This window comes from Anthonomus grandis, chromosome 19 (genome assembly GCF_022605725.1).
Source record: "Anthonomus grandis grandis chromosome 19, icAntGran1.3, whole genome shotgun sequence".
Taxonomy (NCBI): Eukaryota; Metazoa; Arthropoda; class Insecta; order Coleoptera; family Curculionidae; genus Anthonomus; species Anthonomus grandis.
The window spans coordinates 7,352,810-7,376,759 of NC_065564.1; the positions used below are offsets into that span (position 1 = coordinate 7,352,810).

Sequence of the window (23,950 nt, forward strand, 5' to 3'; positions counted from 1 at the left end):
CTGGTATGTGCTCCAAGTCAAATAGGACTTATCCTGTAACTACGTAAAAATCTGAGAAATTAATGGTTTCTGAGATAAACTGCCATTTGTGATGTTTACTATTTTCACACTGCAAGATTTTCAAAAATTTTCATAACTTTTTTGCTATTTAAGATAGAGACTTAATTCAAAGACTGGTATGTGCTCCAAGTCAAATAGGACTTATCCTGTAACTACGTAAAAATCTGAAAAATCAATGGTTTCTGAGATAAACTGCCATTTGTGATTTTTACTATTTTCACACTTTGCAAGATTTTCAAAAATTTTCATAACTTTTTTGCTATTTAAGATAGAGACTTAATTTAAAGACTGGTATGTGCTCCAAGTCAAATAGGACTTATCCTGTAACTACGTAAAAATTTGAGAAATCAATGGTTTCTGAGATAAAATGCCATTTGTGATTTTTACTATTTTCACACTTTGCAAGATTTTCAAAAATTTTCATAACTTTTTTGCTATTTAAGGTAGAGACTTGATTCAAAGACTGACATGTGCACCAAGTTATTTAGAACTTATCCTTTAACTACACAAAAATGTGGGAAATCAATGGTTCCTGAGAAAAAGTGACGTTTGTCATTTTTACCATTTTCACATTTCAGAGAAAAAGGGAAGTAACCAGGACAGCCTGGAAGAATGTTTTTTTGTTTCTTTCAAAAAATTGAGTGCATTTAGACACATGACAGAGAGAGACAATTGATACTTAACTGCCTGGACGAATATATCAATTTTTACCATGAGTTTGGGTGCACTTAACCATCACATAGAGAGAAAACTGAATAACAGAGATTCGAGTGCATTTAGACATATGACAACGAGAAAATAAGGTAACGGTCTCCCATTCAACAGCCTGGAAGAGTTTTTAAATTATTTCCAACATTTTGATTATGTCAGACAGTTGAGTGCATCCAACCATATTTAAAACCCAAAAACTTTTTACAAAAAAAACTACAAGTTCAAAGTCTCGAATAGTTGCTAACACGTGTTTCGCTCCTAAAAGCATCATCAGACCTGATAAACAATTTCTAATATTTACATACTTAAAGACAGCAAACTGAAGATGGGCATACTATGGACGGATGGATGGATATGGATGCTCTTCTTTGAAATTCCTTTAACTTTCAGGTCCTCAGTGCTACTGTCCCACGGGAAAACGTCCCGAGGGTACCGACTGCGTGGACGCCGACGAGTGCCAATATGACGAAACCTGCGCCCAAATCTGCAAAAACGTGATCGGGTCCTTTAAGTGCTCCTGCGTCTCCGGGTACCAGCAGAACGGTACCGATTGCATCGCTCAAAATGGTATGTATGAAGTAATTTTTTTAATCATAAAATAACTTTTCAGGTATTTATGAAATTCTTCTACATAATTATAGTTGTAGATGATTTTTTTATGAAAACTTTTATTCTGAGTTAAAAATTGGGTTCAGTAGAACATTATTGGATACAGGGTAATTTTTTCAAACTGAATTTTTGGTTTTTTTATGGGTAAGTTTGAAACTTTTTGAGGTACTTATACGAGGGTTTTTCTTAAAAAAATGCGTTTTCTGTTTCATTAATAATTTCATATAATTATGAACCATCTTGATGTGTTTTTACCTCAGCAGATTTGAGGTTGTTGGAACAAATTGTTGCACATTATTGTTGGACATTTTCCAATATAACTGCCAAGGCATTTAAGATATTCATGTAACCTTGCAGTAGGATAGAAGGATAAAATCTATGTAAAAAACTTTAACTTAGGTTAAAAATTAGCCTAATTATAACACTTTTGGTCTTAGGCTGATTTTTTCACTCAATTTTCCAGTGTCTTAAGGATTAATTTAAAACTTCTCGAGCTTCTTAAATGGGAGTTTTATCCAAGGAAAATGCGTTTTTTAAGGAATAATTTCATAGATGAACTATTTTCGTGGCTCTAATACTCTCCGAGTTAGAGCCAGTTCTACCTCACCAGATTTGACGTTTTTGGACCAAATTATGAGATTTTCAGTTATTTTTCCTTATAACTTTCAAGTCATTTAAGATATTCATGTAATTCCTTTACAGCAGTATAGAGGGAAGTTTAGACATGAATTATATGCCTAAACCTTTAACTTAGGTTAAAAATTGGCTTAATGAGAAACTTTTTGGTCTTAGGCTAATTTTTTCATTCAATTTTCCAGTGTTTTAATGATTACTTTAAAACTTCTCGAGCTTCTTAAATGGGAGTATCATCCAAGGAAAATGCGTTTTATAAGGAATGATTTCATATATGAACTATTTTCGTGGCTCTAATACTCTCCGAGTTAGAGCCAGTTCTACCTCACCAGATTTGAATGAGAAACTTTTTGGTCTTAGGCTAATTTTTTTACTCAATTTTCCAGTGTCTTAAGGATTAATTTAAAACTTCTTGAGCTTCTTAAATGGGAGTATCATCCAAGGAAAATGCGTTTTATAAGGAATGATTTTATATATGAACTATTTTCGTGGCTCTAATACTCTCCGAGTTAGAGCCAGTTTTACCTCACCAGATTTGAAGTTTTTGGACCAAATTATGAGATTTTCAGTTATTTTTCCCTATAACTTTCAAGTCATTTAAGATAATCATGTAATTCCTTTACAGCAGTATAGAGGGCAGTTTAGACATGAATTATATGCCTAAACCTTTAACTTAGGTTAAAAATTGGCTTAATGAGAAACTTTTTGGTCTTAGGCTAATTTTTTCATTCAATTTTCCAGTGTTTTAATGATTACTTTAAAACTTCTCGAGCTTCTTAAATGGGAGTATCATCCAAGGAAAATGCGTTTTATAAGGAATGATTTCATATATGAACTATTTTCGTGGCTCTAATACTCTCCGAGTTAGAGCCAGTTCTACCTCACCAGATTTGAAGTTTTTGGACCAATTTATGAGATTTTCAGTTTTTATTTATTCTTGGACATTTTTCCATATAACTTTCAAGTTATTTAAGATATTCATGTAATTCCTTTACAGCAGTATAGGCGGCAGTTAAGAGATGAATTCTATGCATGAAGCTTTAACTTAGGCTAAAAATTGGCTTAATGAGAATCTTTTTGGTTTTAGGCTAATAATTTCAATCAATTTTCCACTGTTTTAATGATTACTTTAAAACTTCTCGAGCTTCTTAAATGGGAGTATCATCCAAGGAAAATGCGTTTTATAAGGAATGATTTCATATATGAACTATTTTCGTGGCTCTAATACTCTCCGAGTTAGAGCCAGTTCTACCTCACCAGATTTGAAGTTTTTGGACCAATTTATGAGATTTTCAGTTTTTATTTATTCTTGGACATTTTTCCATATAACTTTCAAGTTATTTAAGATATTCATGTAATTCCTTTACAGCAGTATAGGCGGCAGTTAAGAGATGAATTCTATGCATGAAGCTTTAACTTAGGCTAAAAATTGGCTTAATGAGAATCTTTTTGGTTTTAGGCTAATAATTTCAATCAATTTTCCACTGTTTTAAGGATTACTTTAAAACTTCTTGAGCTTCTTCAACAGGAGTTTCATCCAAGGAAAATGCGTTTTATAAGGAATAATTTCATACATAAACCATTTTCGTGGCTCTAATACTCTTCGAGTTAGAGCCAGTTCTACCTCACCAGACTTGAAGTTTTTGGACTAATTTATAAGATTTTCAGTTTTTATTTATTCTTGGACATTTTTCCATATAACTTTCAAGTTATTTAAGATATTCATGTAATTCCTTTACAGCAGTATAGAGGGCAGTTTACAGATGAATTATATGCCTAAAATTTCAACTTGGGTTCAAAATTGGCTTAATGAGAATCTTTTTGGTTTCAGGCTAATAATTTCAATCGATTTTCCAGTGTTTTAATGATTACTTTAAAACTTCCCGAGCTTCTTAAATGGGAGTTTTATCCAACGAAAATGCGTTTTTTAAGGAATAATTTCATACATGAACCATTTTCGTGGCTCTAATACTCTCCGAGTTAGAGCCAGTTCTACCTCACCAGATTTGAAGTTATTGGACCAAATTATGAGATTTTCAGTTATTTTTCCCTATAACTTTCAAGTCATTTAAGATATTCATGTAATTCCTTTACAGCAGTATAGAGGGCAGTTTAGACATGAATTATATGCCTAAACCTTTAACTTAGGTTAAAAATTGGCTTAATGAGAAATTTTTTGGTCTTAGGCTAATTTTTTTACTGAATTTTCCAGTGTCTTAAGGATTAATTTAAAACTTCTTGAGCTTCTTAAATGGGAGTTTTATCCAAGGAAAATGCGTTTTTTAAGGAATAATTTCATATATGCACCATATTTGTGGGTCTAATACTCTCTGAGCCAGAGCCAGTTTTACCTCATCAGATTTGAGATTTATGGAATAAATCTTTCATCTACAGAAGTTCATCTACAGTCATCATCATCATAAACTAAGTTGATAAATAGCTCGACATCTACAAGAATCTTGTTCAATTTTTCCAATAAGAGCAATAGTCTAGAAGTTATGGCCGTGTGAATTTTTGCTTCACGTCAGTAGAGCCTTGAAAAGTCAAGCTCAGGGTTCTTGGTTGATAACTCTTGATCTACTGAAGTTAGACTTGTGAAATCAACTTCATTGGATTTGTGATTATAAATTCTAAAATATTGATAATATCTACTAAAGTCCTAAACCCAATACTTTTGGAGATATTTAATTGCAAAACAAAATGTCCCTTTTAAAGTAGTGAGGAGACGAAAATCACGTATATCTTTTTTGGAAGTTCATCTACAGTGATCATTATCCTAAACAAAGTTGATAAATAAGTGACCAAGCACAAGAATCTTTCAAAATTATTCCAATAAGATTAACAGTTTAGGAGTTACAGCCATTTGAATTTTTCTTCACGTCAGTAGAGGCTTCAAACGTCAACCTCAAAGTTTTTAGTGGATAACTCTTGATCTACTAAAGCTAGAGTCATGAAATGTTCTTTATTGGATTGGTAATAATCAGCTTTAAAATATTGATAATATCTGCTAAAGCCTTACACCCAATACTTTTAGATATTTCAGCTGTAAATCAAAATGTCCTCTTGAAAGTAGTTAGGAGACGAAAATCGCGTATATCTTTTTTGGAAGTTGATCTGCAGCCATTATCATCATAAACAAAGTTGATAAGTAGCCGCCTATCTACAAGTAACTTTTTAAATTTTTCCAATAGGAGCAACCGTTTAAGAGTTATGGCCATTTTAATTTTGCCTCACGTCAGTTAACCTTTGAAACGTCAAGCTCAGGGTTCATAATTGATAACTCTTGATCTACTGAAGCCAGGCTCGTGAAATAAACTTTATTAGATTTGTATACATTAATTCTAAAATATTGATAATACCTACTAAACTCCTAAACTCAATACTTTTAAAAATATGTCAGTTCTAAAACAACGTGCCCCCTTGACAGCAGTTACAAGGCAAAAATCGCTTATATCTTTTACAGTTATGATCATCATGGACAAAATTGAAGAATAATTCATTCTTTACAAGAATCTTCTTAAATTCTTCAAATAGCTTTAACCCTTAAGACGCCATGGCAACTTGAACTTTGCTTTACGTCAGCCTCCCAAAGCTGGGGGCAACCTCGCAGTATTTCGTCTATAACTTTTGACCTACGTAAGCTAGAGTCACGAAATAAGCGATTTCATAAATCACCTTGCCTTACACATCGTTTTGTAAACATCTTATTGCACTAAACCAATAACAATTAAAACGCTTCATCTATTTATTTATGTAAATAATCAGTTCCAGAAACCGAACCGCCCTCACTAGTCTTCTCCACCCAATCGGAGATCAGGAGGGTCACCCTGGACGGCAAAGCGTGGCCAGGCAACTCCTCCTTACGCCTATTAAACAATAACGCCCTGGAGTTTATACATCGGTGAATATCATAAACATTGTTTACCAATTAACACATTTAGAATTTACCAATTAATAATAACGCACACCTCGTAGAAACCACACTTTGTGCTACATCCACCACAATTTGACCCAAGCGGGCATCGTTTGCGCCAACATTAACGACCTGAATCAGCGATGGCAGTTGCAGGTCCGATCTCCGATTTTGAAGGTATTTTGAGGTTAAAATTGACTAAAAGTGACGATGAAAGTTTCGATGTGGGTTTTAAGGTGGATTCGATCCAGCAGCTCGCCTACGACTGGATATCGGAGAACTGGTACTTCCTGGAGGACGAGAAGGAGGCGATCATCTTGTGCAACAACGGGCTGATGTGGTGCCACCTGGTGGTGGAAAACGACATCGGGTATCCGAGGTAATTAAGATAAAAACAATTTGTTCGAAAATTCTCGCTCACTAGTTGTTTAACGTGTTGCAGAACCACTGCTCTAAAGTTTTTGGGTTTGAAATGTGGCTGAGTGCACTCGACTGTTTGGCATTGGAAGGAATTTAAAAATTCTTGCAGGCAATTGAATTGCGGTTATGTTACTCCCATTTTCCTTGTAACGTGGTTAAATACACTGAAATGCTTGGCAAAATTAGTTGACTGGAAGCCTGATATCTTCTTTCCTCTTGGTAAAAAGTTTAAATGCAATGCTTGGAAGAATTTTTAAATTTCTGCTCAGTTTAGTTAGAACACTATTAGCCACTTTTTCCCTGTTACTTCCTTGAATAATTAATATAATCTTCCAGGAACTTGTACTCTTATTTTCTGTTTGTCATGTTTCAAATGTCTAAACAGCTTAAAAAAATTAAAATTTTGTTGCTATTTAAGACTTATTCAAAAACTGACATGAGCACCGAGTTATTTGGGATTTATCCTGTAACTAAACAAAAATCTGAGAAATCAATGGTTTCTGAGAAAAACTGACTAGTGATTTTACCAATTTCACACCTTTGCAAGATTTTCAAAATTTTGCATAACTTTTTTGATATTTAAGATAGAGACTTGATTCAAAGACTGACATGTGCTCCAAGTCAAATAGGACTTATCCTGTAACCACATAAAAATCTGAGAAATCAATGGTTTCTGAGAAAAACTGACTAGTGATTTTACCAATTTCACACCTTTGCAAGATTTTCAAAATTTTGCATAACTTTTTTGATATTTAAGATAGAAACTTGATTCAAAGACTGACATGTGCTCCAAGTCAAATAGGACTTATCCTGTAACTACACAAAAATGTGAGAAATTAATGGTTTCTGAGAAAAACTGACTTTTGTGATTTTTACCATTTTCACACTTTGCAAGATTTTCAAAATTTTTCATAACTTTTTTGCTAGTTAAGATAGAAACTTCATTTAAAGAACGACATGTGCTCCAAGTCAAATAGGACTTATCCTGTAACTATATAAAAATCTGAGAAATCAATTGTTTCTGAGAAAAACTGACTTTTATGATTTTTACCATTTTCGCACTTTGCAAGATTTTTAAAAATTTTCATAACTTTTTTGCTAGTTAAGATAGAAACTTGATTCAAAGACTGACATGTGCTCCAAGTCAAATAGGACTTATCCTGTAACTACACAAAAATGTGAGAAATTAATGGTTTCTGAGAAAAACTGACTTTTATTATTTTTACCATTTTTACACTTTGCAAGATTTTCAAAATTTTGCATAACTTTTTTGCTATTTAAGATAGAGACTTGATTCAAAGACTGACATGTGCTCCAAGTCAAATAGGACTTATCCTGTAACCACATAAAAATCTGAGGAATCAATGGTTTCTGAGAAAAGCTGACTTTTGTGATTTTTACCATTTTCACACTTTGCAAAATTTTCAAAAATGTTCATAACTTTTTTGCTATTTAAGATAGAGACTTGATTTAAAGACCGACATGTGCTCCAAGTCAAATAGGATTTATCCTGTAACCAAATAAAAATCTGCGAAATCAATGGTTTCTGAGAAAAACTGACTTTTATGATTTTTACCATTTTCACACTTTGCAAGATTTTCAAAATTTTGCATAACTTTTTCGCTATTTAAGATAGAGAGTTGATTCAAAGACTGACATATGCTCCAAGTCAAATAGGACTTATCCTTTAACTACATAAAAATCTGAGAAATCAATGGTTTCTAAGAAAAACTGACTTTTATGATTTTTACTATTTTCACACTTTGCAAGATTTTCAAAATTTTGCATAACTTTTTCGCTATTTAAGATAGAGAGTTGATTCAAAGACTGACATATGCTCCAAGTCAAATAGGACTTATCCTGTAACTACATAAAAATCTGAGAAATCAATGGTTTCTAAGAAAAACTTACTTTTATGATTTGTTACCATTTTCACACTTTGCAAGATTTTCAAAATTTTGCATAACTTTTTTGCTATTTAAGATAGAGACTTGATTTAAAGACCGAAATGTGCTCCAAGTCAAATAGGACTCATCCTGTAACTACATAAAAATCTGAGAAATCAATGGTTTCTGAGAAAAACTGAAATTTGTGATTTTTTTACAATTTTCACACTTTGCAAGAATTTCAAAATTTTTCATAATTTTTTTGCTATTTAAGGTAGAGACTTGATTTAAAAACTGGCATGTGCTCCAAGTCAAATAGGACTTATCCTGTAACCACATAAAAATCTGAGGAATCAATGGTTTCTGAGAAAAACTGATTTTTGTGATTTTTACCATTTTCACACTTTGCAAGAATTTCAAAATTTTTAATAACTTTTTTGCTATTTAAGATAGAGACTTGATTTAAAGACCGACATGTGCTCCAAGTCAAATAGGACTTATCCTGTAACCACATAAAAATCTAAGAAATCAATGGTTTCTGAGAAAAAGTGACTTTTATGATTTTTACTATTTTCACACTTTGCAAGATTTTCAAAAATTTTCATAACTTTTTTGATATTTAAGATAGAGACTTGATTTAAAGACTGACCTGTGCTCCAAGTTAAATATGCCTTATCATGTAACTACATAAAAATCTGAGAAATCAATGGTTTCTGAGAAAAACTGTCTTTTATGATTTTTACTATTTTCACAGTTTGCAAAATTTCCAAAATTTTGCATAACTTTTTTGGTAGTTAAGATAGAGACCTGATTTAAAGACCGACATGTGCTCCAAGTCAAATAGGACTTATCCTGTAACCACATAAAAATCTGAGAGATCAATGGTTTCTGTGAAAAACTGACTTTTGTGATGTTTACCATTTTCACACTGCAAGATTTTCACAATTTTGCATAACTTTTTTGCTATCTAAGATAGAGAGTTGATTCAAAGACTGACACGTGCATCAAGGTATTTAGTCAATGCCACATTTTCCTTTTAGATCGATAGCTTTAGACCCGACCAGCGGTTTTATGTTTTTCACCAAATGGGGCCTGAGCGCCCCGATGCTCGAGCGTTGCAACCTGGACGGCACCAACCGCAAGTCCATTGTGGACGTCAAAATCGTTTATCCTTACGGTGAGACATTTAAATGTCAAAAAAACAAAAACTAACAAATGCCATTTTTAAAATGTAGGCGTCACCGTGGACTTCCCCACCAGAACCATCTACTGGGTGGACACTTACCTGGACTACGTCGAAAAGGTCGACTACGACGGGAAGAACCGGAAAACGGTGGCGAAAGGGGCGCACGTGCGTAACGCGTACGGAGTGTGCGTGTTCCAGAACAGGTACGATCAGGGTACTTCGAAGAGTTTTCGCGTTTATCGTTAATTTTTTTTTAGGGTATTCGTGTCTTCTTGGTACAACAACAGCCTGATCGAGTTTAACCGGTTAGAGGCTACGGACGGCAAAGTGATCGTGAGCAACATCAGTAGGCCGTTTAACGTTTACGTGTTTCATAGGCAGAGACAACCCGAAGGTAAGAGATTTTTAGGAAGTTCTAATTACGCCCCTGGATTTTTTTTATTACGGTTCTTACATCGTTAAAACGAAAATTTTGTCATTTACACGGTGTCTTCTTTTATGGGTCTTTATTGTCACTTGTCAGTTCTTTGTAATTTAGTTTTTTAATTTAATTTTTTGTTTTGTCGGTACCGAACAACAAAAAACTGTACTTTACTGTTTTATTATTCCAGGCATTTGATGTAATTTTTTCCGTCTTCCAGGCATTTTAAATTACGTTTTCCAGGTTCACAGAGTCATTTTCTCATGACTCTAATAACATTTTTCAGGTTTTCCCTACTTGTATAGTCATTTTATTATGTTTCAAGACTTCGGGATAATCTTTAGGCCTCTGAGGTAATTTTTTTCTATTCCAGGAATTTCAGGCATTGTTAATTCAATTCAATTCATTTCCATCGATATCCGGTGAATTTCTGTGAATTTGAATTAATTTTTCAGGTTTTCAGGATCGTTTTTATGCTCTCTAGCCGTTTTACATCCTAATTTTTATTTTCTTCCAGGAGTTTCAATTAATTTCGATTGTCCAGGATTGTGGAGTCATTTTTTATGAAAAGTCTCCAAAGAATAATTTTTAATATAAAAACGGTGTTTTTAATATAAAAACGGTGTTACTGGATTGGATACTATTGATGAAATTATTTATTGTTTGTGAGTACTATTTTGAAAAACAGTGATTCTGCAGCAGAATTTCTTACTAGTAAACTATTTGGGGTGGGTGGGGGGTGTAAGGTTAGTTTTAATTAAAAAAATAAGTTTTTTACAAAAAATTATTTCCTTAAAGGAACAATAAGAAAATTATTGGCGATAAAAAAATTGATACCTACTCTTCATACATAACCTTAAATTTTTCTTTGTGAAAAATTGTATTTATCATTTCTCAAAAATAATAACGTTTATCTATTTAGCATTTAATTATAGATAGAATAGCACATATGAATTACAATTTTATAAACCATACTTTAAACATCCTAATAAAACTAATGAATATAAATAATAAAAATATGTGTAAAAAATGGAATTGATTCCAGGTTCTCAGGTCAATGCTTATGCATTTTTATTAATTTTTCAGGTTCCCATGCTTTCAGGGCATTTTTATGTCCTCCAGAAATTTTACATCGTTTCTCGATTTATTCCAGGCATTTTAAATTACGTTTAATATTTTCCAGGTTCACAGAGTCATTTTCTCAGGAATGTAATAACTTTTTTCACGTTTTTCCTTACTTCTATAGTCATTTTCTTATGTTTCAAGACTTCGGGATAATCTTTAGGCCTCTAGGGTAATTTTCTTCTATTCCAGGAATTTCAGGCATTGTTAATTCAATTCCAGGTTCCCCGGTGAATTTTTGTGAATTTGAATTAATTTTTCGGGTTTTCAGGATCGTTTTTATGCTCTCCAGACGTTTAAACATCCTAATTTTTATTTTCTTCCAGGAGTTTCAATTAATTTCGATTGTCCAGGATTGTGGAGTCATTTTTTATGTCTCCAAAAAATCTATTTTTTTTTTTTATTCCAGTAATTTTCAATATTTTTTATGCTCTCCGAGAATTTCAAATGATTTTGCACCATTTAGAAGCATTTTTAGTTTAATTCCAAGTTCTCAGGTCGATGCTTATGAATTTTAATGAATTTTTCGGGTTCCCATGCTTTCAGGGCATTTTTATGTCCTCCAGAAGTTTTACATCGTTTCTCGATTTATTCCAGGCATTTCACGTATATATATTTTTTATCTTCCAGGAGTTTAGTTATTTTCCAGGATCCTAGAGTCGTTTTCTTAGGCCTTCCGTCATTCTAATATAATTTTTCCTACTATTCTTTATTCAATTCCAGATCTTTGGTTTTTCTTCAGGTTTTCAGAGCCATTTTTAGACAAGTGACAGAGACAGTGATTTCGAGGTTCCTGTAGTCATTTTTTAATATCTTCGAGGTATTTGGGATGATCTTTAGGCTTCTGGGGTCATTTTTTTGTATAGAAATTTGAATTAATTGCGATATTTTTCAGGTTTCTAGAGTAATTTTCTCAGGGCTTCCAATAAATTTTCTCATATTTTTGTACCTTCTGTTGTTGTTACACATTTTTGGAGATAATCTAAAAACTGTTTAAGGTACTTAAATGAATATTTCACTCAAAGTTAGTGTGATCTTTGCTGAACAAGTTCATATATTAAAGATTCTTGTAGATTGAAAACTTTGGGAGTTACAGACATTTTTGTCGGCCAAGGTCCAAAAGACATCTGATATGAGCTTGTTAGAAAAACTTAATTTTTCCATACAATTTTGGACATAACTCTTATACGTTTTTGAGGTTAATTTAAGAGCTGTTTGAGGTACTTTAATGAATGTTTCAATGATCACTCAGAGTTAGGGTGATCTTTGGTTACAATTTCATATAATTTTTGATGTTTTCCAGGTATTTCAAATGACTGTACGTTTTCCAGGCATTTTTAATTCAATTCAAGGTTCTCGGGTCGACGTTTATGAATTTAAATGAATTTTTCACCTTTCCCAAGCGCATTGATCGTAAAAACGATATATACAATTTAAGAACAAAATAAGAAATCCAGGACAGGATTTTGGACTCAATTTTTATGGGCTTAAATAATTCTTCTTTAAAAGGCACGTTAAAGTCCGTTTGAGTGCCTGGAATATTCTCTTCAGTATTCTTACGCCTCTTCAGTAAGTTTTGGAGACTTCTGGAGTCATTTATTTGATACCGTTTTGATCCTTGCATTTGACTTTATTTATTTTATTTTTCAGGCATTTTTCATTTAATTCCTGGCCTGTTCCGGAACTTTTTGCATGTTTTTGTGTGTGTAATTTTTCATATTTCCTGCGCATTTCATCCCCACTCCTTATTAAACTTACACTATTCATATATAGAACATATTACAAAACAAGAACCTTTTTATTAAATATTTGCTTATTTAATAGATTTTACGAGTTTTTAATGTTTTATTATTAAATTTTCAGTGGCCCACCCCTGTAAAACGGCCTCCTGCGACCACATCTGCGTGCCCACGTGGTCCGCGACCGGCGTCGCGTTGAAAACGTGCATCTGCGCAACCGGATACACCTCGTTCGGCGACCGGTGCATCATCAAGACCCCCGACATGTTCCTGCTACTGACCAGGAACAAACCGGACAGCATCCGGGGCGTGGACCTGACTTCCGGTAAGCACCTTTCGTATGAAACTAAAAGCAATAAAATCGGTGCAGTAGTTTTTGAAATATTTGGATTTTTGTAAAGCCTTTGACTGTATCAAGATTTTTTTTAATCCATTGAAAAACTAGTCAATAACTCTAAAACGGTTGAATTTACAAGGAAAGTTGTAAGGACCTTTTTGGTAAAGAAATTCAGCAGCTTAAATTTGAACCTAAAATCAATAAAATCGGTGCAGTAGTTTTTGAAATATTTGGATTTTAGTAAAGCCTTTGACTGTATCAAGATTTTTTTAATTCGGTGAAAAACTATTCAATAACTCTAAAAGGGTTGAATTTGCAAGGAAAGTTGTAAGTACCTTTTCGCTAAAGAAACTCATCAGCTTTCATATAAAACCATAATCAATAGAATTAGTACACTAGTTTTCGAAATATCGAGATTTTTGTAAAGCTTTCAACAGTATCAAGGTTTCTGCAATATCATCATCTTATTATGCAGTAACTCTAAAACGGTATCCACAAAAATGGTTCATACATAAATTTATCCTTAGAAAATGCTTTTCCTGCGAATAAAAACTTCATTTAAGTACCTCAAAAGGTTCTCCTTAAGAAATTGAAAAGTTAAGTGAAAAAATTTCCCTCTAAGCAAAACTGTTCTAGCTAAGCCAAATTTTAACCTAAAAACAACTTTTTTGCACATAATTAATCTGCAGAGTGCTTTCTATAATATTTTAAAGGAGTTATATCAATATCTTAAATGTCTTGGAAGTTATATGGAAAAGTGTCTTACAAATTCGTTGAAACTCCGAAGTCTCGGGTAACCTGATCTATAACTTTGCTTCTACTGCCCAGATTGCCTTGGTTTTTGTTTTAAAAGATGCATTGAACCTTTGATCACGTTCTAAAAAATAAATCAAGGAAATCCGCTTACTAGAATATTTTTTATGTAATATTTTGTAAGTCAGGTCTAGCCACTTAGAGGCACTTCTTAGGTCCTTAGTAACCTGATCCATAACTTTGCTTCTACTGCCTAGATTGTCTCGATTTTTGTTTTAAAAGATGCATCAAACCTTTGATCACGTTTTAAAAAAAAATCAATGAAATCCGTTCATTAGAAGATTTTTTATTTAAGATTTTGTAGGTCAGGTCTAGTCACTTAGCGGCAATTCTTAGGTCCTTAGTAACCTGATCCATAACTTTGCTTCTACTGCCTAGATTGTCTCGATTTTTGTTTTAAAAGATGCATTGAACCTTTGATCACGTTTTAAAAGACAAATCAAGGAAATCCCTTGATTAGAATATTTTTTATGTAGTATTTTGTAAGTCAGGTCTAGCCACTTAGAGGCACTTCTTAGGTCCTTAGTAACCTGATCCATAACTTTGCTTCTACAGCCTAGATTGTATTGATTTTTGTTTTAAAAGATGCGTTAAACCTTTGATCACGTTTTAAAAGACAAATCAAGGAAATCCCTTGATTAGAATATTTTTTATGTAATATTTTATAAGTCAGGTCTAGCCACTTAGTGAAAATTCTTAGGTGTTGTATAACCTGATTCATAACGTTGCTTCTACTGCCTAGATTGTCTCGATTTTTGTTTTAAAAGATGCATTGAACCTTTGATCACGTTTTAAAAGACAAATCAAGGAAATCCCTTGATTAGAATATTTTTTATGTAATATTTTGTAAGTCAGGTCTAGCCACTTAGAGGCACTTCTTAGGTCCTTAGTAACCTGATCCATAACTTTGCTTCTACAGCCTAGATTGTATTGATTTTTGTTTTAAAAGATGCATTGAACCTTTGATCACGTTTTAAAAAATAAATTAAGGAAATCCGTTTACTATAATATTTTTTATGTAATATTTTGTAAGTCAGGTCTAGCCACTTAGAGGCACTTCTTAGTAACCTAATCCATAACTTTGTTTCTACTGGCTAGATTATCTTGATTTTTATTTTAAAGGATGCGCTGAACCCTTGATCACGTTTTAAAAGACAAATCGATGAAATCGGTTCATTAGAAGATTTTTTATTTAAGATTTTGTAGGTTAGATCTAGTCACTTAGCGGCAATTATTAGGTCCTTAGTAACCTGATCCATAACTTTGCTTCTACTGCCGAGATTGTTTTGATTTTTGTTTTGAAATATGCGTTGAACCTTTGATCACGTTTTAAAAAACAAATCAAGAAAATCCGTTTATTAGAAGATTTTTTATTTGAGATTTTGTAGGTTAGGTCTAGCCAATTAGAAGCAATTCTTAGGCCTTGGGTAACCTTGTCCATAACTTTGCTTCTGCTGTCCAGATTGTCTTGATTTTTGTTTTAAAAGATGCGTTGAACCTTTGATCACGTTTTAAAAATTAAATCAAGAAAATACGTTTACTAGAAAAAATTTAATTTAAGATTTTGTGAATCTTTGTAGCTACTTAGCAGAAACTTAGGAGTCTTGGGTAACTCGTTCCATAACTTTGCTTCTGCTGTCCAGATTCTTTTGATTTTTGTATTAAAAGATGCGTTGAACCTTTGACCACGTTTTAAAATATAAATCAAGGAAATCCGTTCATTAGAAGATTTTTTATTTGAGATTTTGTAGGTTAGGTCTAGCCACTTAGAGGTAAGTCGTAGCTCCTGGATAACCTGGTTCAAAACTTTGCTTCTACTACCTAGATTGTCTTGATTTTTATTTTAAAAGATGCGTTGAACCTTTGATCACGTTTTAGAAAACAAATCAATGAAATTCGTTCATTAGGAGATTTTTTATCTGAGATTTTGTAGGTTAGGTCTAGCCAATTAAAAGCAATTCTTAGGCCTTGGGTAACCTTGTCCATAACTTTGCTTCTGCCGTCCAGATTGTCTTGATTTTCATTTTAAAAGATGCCTTTAACCTTTGATCACGTTTTAAAAAAGAAATCAAGGAAATCCCTTGATTAGAATATTTTTTATGTAATATTTTATAAGTCAGGTCTAGCCACTTAGTGAAAATTCTTAGGTGTTGTATAACCTGATTCATAACGTTGCTTCTACTGCCTAGATTGTCTCGATTTTTGTTTTAAAAGATGCATTGAACCTTTGATCACGTTTTAAAAGACAAATAAAGGAAATCCCTTAATTAGAATATTTTTTATGTAGTATTTTGTAAGTCAGGTCTAGCCGCTTAGAGGCACTTCTTAGGTCCTTAGTAACCTGATCCATAACTTTGCTTCTACTGCCTAGATTGTCTTGATTTTTGTTTTTAAAGATGCGCTGAACCCTTGATCACGTTTTAAAATACAAATTGATGAAATCCGTTCATTAGAAGATTTTTTATTTAAGATTTTGTAGGTCAAATCTAGACACTTAGAGGCACTTCTTAGGTCCTTAGTAACCTGATCCATAACTTTGCTTCTACAGCCTAGATTGTATTGATTTTTGTTTTAAAAGATGCATTGCACCTTTGATCACGTTTTAAAAGACAAATCGATGAAATACGTTTATTAGAAGATTTTTATTTAAGATTTTGTAGGTTAGGTCTAGTCACTTAGCGACAATTTTTAGGTCCTTAGTAACTTGATCCATAACTTTGTTTCTACTGCCTAGATTGCCTTGATTTTCATTTTAAAAGATGTGTTGAACCTTTGTTCACGTTTTAAAAGACAAATCAAGGAAATCCGTTTATTAGAAGATTTTTTATTTGAGATTTTGTAGGTTAGGTTTAGCCAATTAGAAGCAATTCTTAGGCCTTGGGTAACCTGGTTCATAACTTTGCTTCTGCTTCCTAGATTGTCTTGATTTTTGTTTTAAAAGATGCGTTAAACCTTTGATCACGTTTTAAAAAACAAATCAAGCAAATCCGTTCATTAGAAGATTTTTTATTTAAGATTTTGTAGGTCAGGTCTAGCCAATTAGAAGCAATTCTTAAGCCTTGGGTAACCTTGTCCATAACTTTGCTTCTGCTGCCCAGATTGTTTTGATTTTTGTTTTAAAATATGCGTTGAACCTTTGATCACGTTTTAAAAAATAGAACAGGAAAATCCGTCAACTAGAAAAAATGTAATTTAAGATTTTGTGAGTCAAAGTAGCTACATAGCAGAAACGTTGGAGTCTTGGGTAACTCGTTCCATAACTTTGCTTCTGCTGTCCAAATTCTTTTGATTTTTGTATTATAAGATGCATTGAACCTTTGATCACGTTTTAAAGAAAGAATCAACGAAATCCGTTCACTAAAAGGTTTTTTATACAAGATTTTGTAAACCAGTTTTTCTTTTTGGTAACTTTTGTTTGTAAGGTGCATTCGTCCTTTCTTCACGTTTTACTCATGAAATTAATAAGATCCTTTATTAAAGGGGTTTTTTATTCAATATATTTTGAAAGTCAGGGTTAGCTATTAACCATAACTTTGCCTATAACCCCTAGATTAAGCTAATAAAGATCAATTTTTTATTCAAAATTTGAAATATTACTCAATAACTTTAAGAAACTTGTAAGGACCTTTTTGGTAAAGAAATTCATCAGCTTTAATATGAACATATAAAACCACAATCAATAAAATCGGTGCATTAGTTTCCGAAGTATTGAGATTTTTGTAAAGCCTTTGACTCTATCAAGATTTTTTAAAATCCATTGAAAAACTACTCAATAACTCTAAAACGGTTGAATTTACAAGGAAAGTTGTAAGCATCTTTTTGGTAAAGAAACTCAACAGCTTCAATATGAACATAAAATCAATAAAATCGGTGCAATAGTTTTCGAAATATTTGGATTTTTGTAAAGCCTTTGACTGTATCAAGATTTTTTTCAATCCATTGAAAAACTACTCAATAACTCTAAAACGGTTGAATTTACAAGGAAAGTTGTAAGCATCTTTTTAGCAAAGAAACTCAGCAGCTTCAATACGAATCTAAAATCAATAAAATCTTCACATTAGTTTTCAAAATATCGAGATTTTCGTCTTTAAGCCTTAGACAGTATCAAGCCCTAATTTTCCCCACAGGCAAGGACGTGATCGTACCGATCTTAAACGCGGGCCGTCCGATGTTCCTGGAATTCGACCCTCGAAGCAAATCGATCATTTACTCGAACACCCAAGAGAACAGCCTAAATAGCGTGTTGATCGATTCCGTTAACTCTACGAAAACTCTCCTGGAGGGCGTGGCCACCGATTGCCTCGCCCTAGACTGGACCACCGGCAACTTGTACTTCAATAATTGGCGAAAGGGGGCGCTGGGCGTCCTGAAACTGTCCGATCCCGGCAGGTTTAAGACACTGTTCCAGACTAATTCCACCATGTATAGGAAGTCGATTGCCTTGGACCCCATTAGAGGTAAGACTTAGTTTTTAATTTTTTTTCAATTTAATGGTAATAATTTAGGTGTAAAAAGCAGGATTTATGCAATAATTAGTTAAAATAATAGGATTTTCGGTTTTAGAACCGTCTTCACCTAAATCGGTCCTTTTTGATGAAGATCAAATAAGTTACAAAAAAATAAATGCAGTTCTATAATATTTAACCATAGTTCTACACCTAGATGTGTAACATCTAGGTGTTCATGACTCTTATCTTTTGAATAAGTTTATGTAAAAATTTGAAATTTGGCACACATCATTAGCAACCTAAGTACTACTTTTTGGTCCCTAGCTTATTTTAGCGAAACTTCAAAATGGTGGCGGGACGCCATTTTGAAAAATTACTTTGTTAAAAAATTTATGATAATTGGACTGTTTTCAGCTTCTATTGCAGAACTTATGAAAATCCATGCATTAGAAGCTGTTTTATCCATTTTTTTTTGAAAATCATGTCCAAGAGTTTTAGGAGGAAGGAAAGATAGTTTTGACAAAGAGGCATAACTCCACTTCTGGTGCTTGGATCAACTTCATTTTTACTTTAAAGGATTCTTTGGACTATATTATAGCATATATTCAAAAAAAAATTAGAATATGTGCTTTAGAAGTTGTTTTATCATTTTTCTTGGATATCATGTCCAAGAGAAAAGCAAAGAAAATTAAAAATTAGCGTAACGGAAGTCTTTAAAGCTGGACAGTGGCGAGGACTCTTTCTATAGGATTTATTTCTAAAAGTTAATTCAAGTGCCTGTAAGTAACTTATATTTTTGGAATAAGTGACCAATTAATTAACACTTCAAACAATAATTCACTTAATCCAATGAGTTCCTTTTGAGTAACTCGAAGGTTGATTTCAGGCATTTAGGTTAGTGAGTCACATAATCCAAGGACTTCAGTCACAAGGTCAAAAGAACTCAAGAAGTATTTTTAATTAAAGAATTTTAGATAAAAAGACTGTTAGTTCAGACTTTACGTTATTGCTGGATTTCTTCCAGCTATTTCAGTTATTAATTATGTCACTTAGTCTGGGATCATAAATTATTTTTCCAGGCGCCCGTACACTCATTTGGGTCACTTTAAGTGCATAGAGTAAATAGAGACAGAAGTCGAGACAAGAAGTTAGAAGTCAATATTCTGCTGGACTTATTTAGCACCATATACAAGAATCTTCTGCACCACCTCTCCAGACTGCTGCCAGAAACCCCCTTTCTTAAATCCACCCCTTACAATCAAAATTATCATTGTACAGCCCCGATGATGGTCTAATACGGCTCGAAACGTCGGCAAAATCAAGAGCTAAAACCAACATTTCCCCTTTTGGACCACAAATCCAATCCGAGCTTTCTACTCTATATATTTAAAGTAGTCACTTTTATTATCCGGAAAAATTAATGTTTTCTTGAGTTTATTTATTTATTTATTCAAGGCCTACTATTTTTCACCGACTGGATCCACGATAAAAGCAAAGGGGCGATCTACGTGGCCTACATGGACGGTACCGAGCATCGAACGTTTTTGGACGAAAACGTGGTTCATCCCGCCGGTTTGGTCGTGGATTCAAAAAATGCCCGATTGTATTGGATGGACAAACAGGCGGACGGGGTTCTGTTGCAAAGCATAGGATTGGACGGGAATAACAGGAAAACCGAAATCGGTAAGTGGGAGTGAGAAAGTGACCTGCGAGACTGCCGGATTTAAGTGCTGTTAACAAATTATTTATCGGCCTTATTTCTATCGTTCGCCTTCTTTTATGCCCCAACACTTACGTGCCACTAGTTATTTTTGTGTTAATTTGCATACTTAAATTTGACATTTTTTTCTAACTATCTCAATTTTTCATTTTATTGCTAGATCAACTTTGTTTCTTTGTTGTTATATGTGGCGAACGATGATAGAAGAACTAGTAGTTTATACCCAGTAAATTGTCAACTACTTGTTTAATTTCCTTATTATTTTATTACTTTTTTAACATTTCTTTCAGGCGTTTGGTTCTGTTTCTTGCTGGGAGTCAGAATCATTTTGTCATTCATTATTTTCCAGGAAGAGATTAACCATTTGAAAGAACATACTTGGACTGCCTGGAATGAAAAAATTAATACTAAAAATGCTTGAACAATTTGACGAACTTATACATAACAGATTCATTACATTTTTACAATTATTTCAGTAATTTTGGGATTCCTCCAGACAGTCGAATTACTTTTTTACTTCTTTCAGGCCTTACGAGTTATTTTTGCCCTTTTCCAGGCACTCGTGAGGTGATTTTTCAACGTCGCAGCTGCAAGTGCCTGAAAAACCCCCTGGGCAGAATAAAAAATCACTTCAGACGTCCTGGGAGTATCGAAAGACGATTTCTAAGGCCCTAAAACCTGGTTTTTACCTCCCATTTATTCGTTGCTTCGATTTGGCGTTTGGAGTAATTTTTTTTTGTAGCGTCCAGGTTTTTGGAAGGCATATCTTATATATGAGAGAAATTTAATGTAGATTATAATTGAGAAAAATTAATTAAACTTTTATTTTAAAAGTTGCCTTGGAATATTTCTGAGTTAGCGATGCAAGAATCACGAAAATCCATGCACCAGAAGGTTTTTTATCCACGTTTTTGTAACGCATGTCTTGTATGTCAGAGAATAAGTGTCACTCTTGGGTAACATGCATAACCTTGGTTCTAGTACTTAAATTATTTTGATTTTTACTGTAAAAGTTTCCTTGGAATATTTATGAGCTTCCAGTGCAGGAATCAAGAAATTCCATGCACTAGAAGGTTTTTTTATCCACGTTTTTGTAACTCATGTCTTGTATGTCACCGAAAAAATTTCACTCTTGGTTAACATGCTTCATAACCTTGGTTCGAGTACTCAAATCGCTTTGATTTTTATTTTAAAAGTTCCGCTGGAATATTCCTAACCTTCCAAAAGAGCAAGTGCAAGAATCAAAAAAATCCATGCATTAGAAGCTTTTTTATCCAGGTTTTTGTAATGCATGTCTTGTATGTCACCGAAAAAATTTCACTCTTGGGTAACATGCTTCTTAAATTTGGTTCTAGTACTCAGATTACTTCGATTTTTATTTTAAAAGTTCCGTTGGAATGTTCCTAAGCTTCCAGTGCAAGAATCAAGAAATTACATGCCCTAGAAGCTTTTTTATCCAGGTTTTTGTGATGCATGTTTTGTATATCAGTGAAAAAATTTCACTCTTGGGTAAATTGTTCCATAACTTTGGTTCTGGGGCTCATATTACTTTGATTCCTATATTAAAAGTTTCCTTGGAATATTTCTGAGTTTCAGTGCAAGAATCATGAAAATCCAAGTACTAGAAGCTTTTTTATCCAGGTTTTTGTAATGCATGTCTTGTATGTCACCGAAAAAATTTCACTCTTGGGTAACATGCTTCTTAGATTTGGTTCTAGTACTCAGATTACTTTGATTTTTATTTTAAAAGTTTCGCTGGAATATTCCTAAGCTTCTGGTGCAAGAATCAAAAAAATCCATGCATTAGAAGCTCTTTTATCCAGTTTTTTGGAAGACATGTCTTCTGTGCAAGAAAAACTCGTCACTCTCGGGTAACTTGTTCCATAACTTTGGTCCTAGTACTCATATAACTTTGGTTTTTGTTTTAAAAGGTCTCTTGGACCATTTATCAGCTTCCAGTGCAAGAATCAAGAAGTTCCATGCCCTAGAAGCTTTTTTATCCAGGTTTTTGTAATGCATGTCTTGTATGTCACCGAAAAAATGTCACTCTTGGGTAACATGCTTCTTAACTTTGGTTCTAGTACTCAGATTACTTTGATTTTTATTTTAAAAGTTTCGTTGGAATGTTCCTAAGCTTCCAGTGCAAGAGTCAAAAAAAATCCATGCATTAGAAGCTTTTTTATCCAGTTTTTTGGAAGGCATGTCTTCTATGCAAGAAAAACTCGTCACTCTCGTGTAACTTGTTCCATAACTTTGGTACTAGTTCTCATATTACTTTGGTTTTTATTTTAAAAGATCTCTTGGACTATTTATCAGCTTCCAGTGCAAGAATCAAGAAATTCCATGCATTAGAAGCTTTTTTATCCAGTTTTTTGTAATGCATGTCTTGTTTGTCAGACAAAAAATTTTACTCTTGGGTAAATTGTTCCATAACTTTGGTTCTGGTGCTCATATTATTTTGATTTCTATATTAAAAGTATCCTTGGAATATTTCTGAGTTTCAGTGCAAGAATCAAGAAAATCCAAGTACTAGAAGCTTTTTTATCCAGGTTTTTGTAATGCATGTCTTGTATGTCACCGAAAAAATTTCACTCTTGGGTAACATGCTTCTTAAATTTGGTTCTAGTACTCAGATTACTTCGATTTTTATTTTAAAAGTTCCGTTGGAATGTTCCTAAGCTTCCAGTGCAAAAATCAAGAAATTCCATGCCCTAGAAGCTTTTTTATCCAGGTTTTTGTAATGCATGTCTGGTATGTCACCGAAAAAATGTCACTCTTGGGTAACATGCTTCTTAACTTTGGTTCTAGTACTCAGATTACTTTGATTTTTATTTTAAAAGTTTCGTTTGAATGTTCCTAAGCTTCCAGTGCAAGAATCAAAAAAATCCATGCATGAGAAGCTTTTTTATCCAGTTTTTTGGAAGACATGTCTTCTATGCAAGAAATACACGTCACACTCGGGTAACTTGTTCCATAACTTTGGTCCTAGTACTCATTTGGTTTTTATTTTAAAAGGTCTCTTGGACCATTTATCAGCTTCCAGTGCAAGAATCAAGAAAATCCAAGTACTAGAAGCTTTTTTATCCAGGTTTTTGTAATGCATGTCTTGTATGTCACAGAAAAAATTTCACTCTTGGGTAACATGCTTCTTAAATTTGGTTCTAGTACTCAGATTACTTTGATTTTTATTTTAAAAGTTTCGTTCGAATGTTCCTAAGCTTCCAGTGCAAGAATCAAAAAAATCCATGCATGAGAAGCTTTTTTATCCAGTTTTTTGGAAGACATGTCTTCTATGCAAGAAATACTCGTCACACTCGGGTAACTTGTTCCATAACTTTGGTCCTAGTACTCATTTGGTTTTTATTTTAAAAGGTCTCTTGGACCATTTATCAGCTTCCAGTGCAAGAATCAAGAAATTCCATGCATTAGAAGCTTTTTTATCCAGTTTTTTCTAATGCATGTCTTGTTTGTCAGACAAAAAATTTTACTCTTGGGTAAATTGTTCCATAACTTTGGTTCTGGTGCTCATATTATTTTGATTTCTATATTAAAAGTATCCTTGGAATATTTCTGAGTTTCAGTGCAAGAATCAAGAAAATCCAAGTACTAGAAGCTTTTTTATCCAGGTTTTTGTAATGCATGTCTTGTATGTCACCGAAAAAATTTCACTCTTGGGTAACATGCTTCTTAAATTTGGTTCTAGTACTCAGATTACTTCGATTTTTATTTTAAAAGTTCCGTTGGAATGTTCCTAAGCTTCCAGTGCAAAAATCAAGAAATTCCATGCCCTAGAAGCTTTTTTATCCAGGTTTTTGTAATGCATGTCTGGTATGTCACCGAAAAAATGTCACTCTTGGGTAACATGCTTCTTAACTTTGGTTCTAGTACTCAGATTACTTTGATTTTTATTTTAAAAGTTTCGTTTGAATGTT

The 23,950-nt window shown here is 33.2% G+C and overlaps 1 protein-coding gene across 14 annotated transcripts in view; it reads left to right on the forward strand.

The window, feature by feature from the left end:
• LOC126747571 (prolow-density lipoprotein receptor-related protein 1) overlaps nt 1-23,950 on the forward strand; it is a 236,401-nt gene that overhangs the window by 16,964 nt on the left and 195,487 nt on the right. For all 14 annotated transcript variants that reach the window (XR_007664241.1, XR_007664238.1, XR_007664239.1 and 11 more), the window contains exons 4-13: nt 1,162-1,338; nt 5,779-5,914; nt 5,989-6,103; nt 6,163-6,305; nt 9,273-9,409; nt 9,468-9,621; nt 9,676-9,812; nt 12,825-13,025; nt 17,978-18,307; nt 19,754-19,981. Coding sequence is in view for 3 of the 14 variants with exons in the window: in XM_050456310.1 (XP_050312267.1) it covers nt 1,162-1,338; nt 5,779-5,914; nt 5,989-6,103; nt 6,163-6,305; nt 9,273-9,409; nt 9,468-9,621; nt 9,676-9,812; nt 12,825-13,025; nt 17,978-18,307; nt 19,754-19,981 (1,758 nt within the window). In the remaining 11 variants the exon portion in view is untranslated. The remainder of the gene's footprint in view (nt 1-1,161; nt 1,339-5,778; nt 5,915-5,988; nt 6,104-6,162; nt 6,306-9,272; nt 9,410-9,467; nt 9,622-9,675; nt 9,813-12,824; nt 13,026-17,977; nt 18,308-19,753; nt 19,982-23,950) is intronic.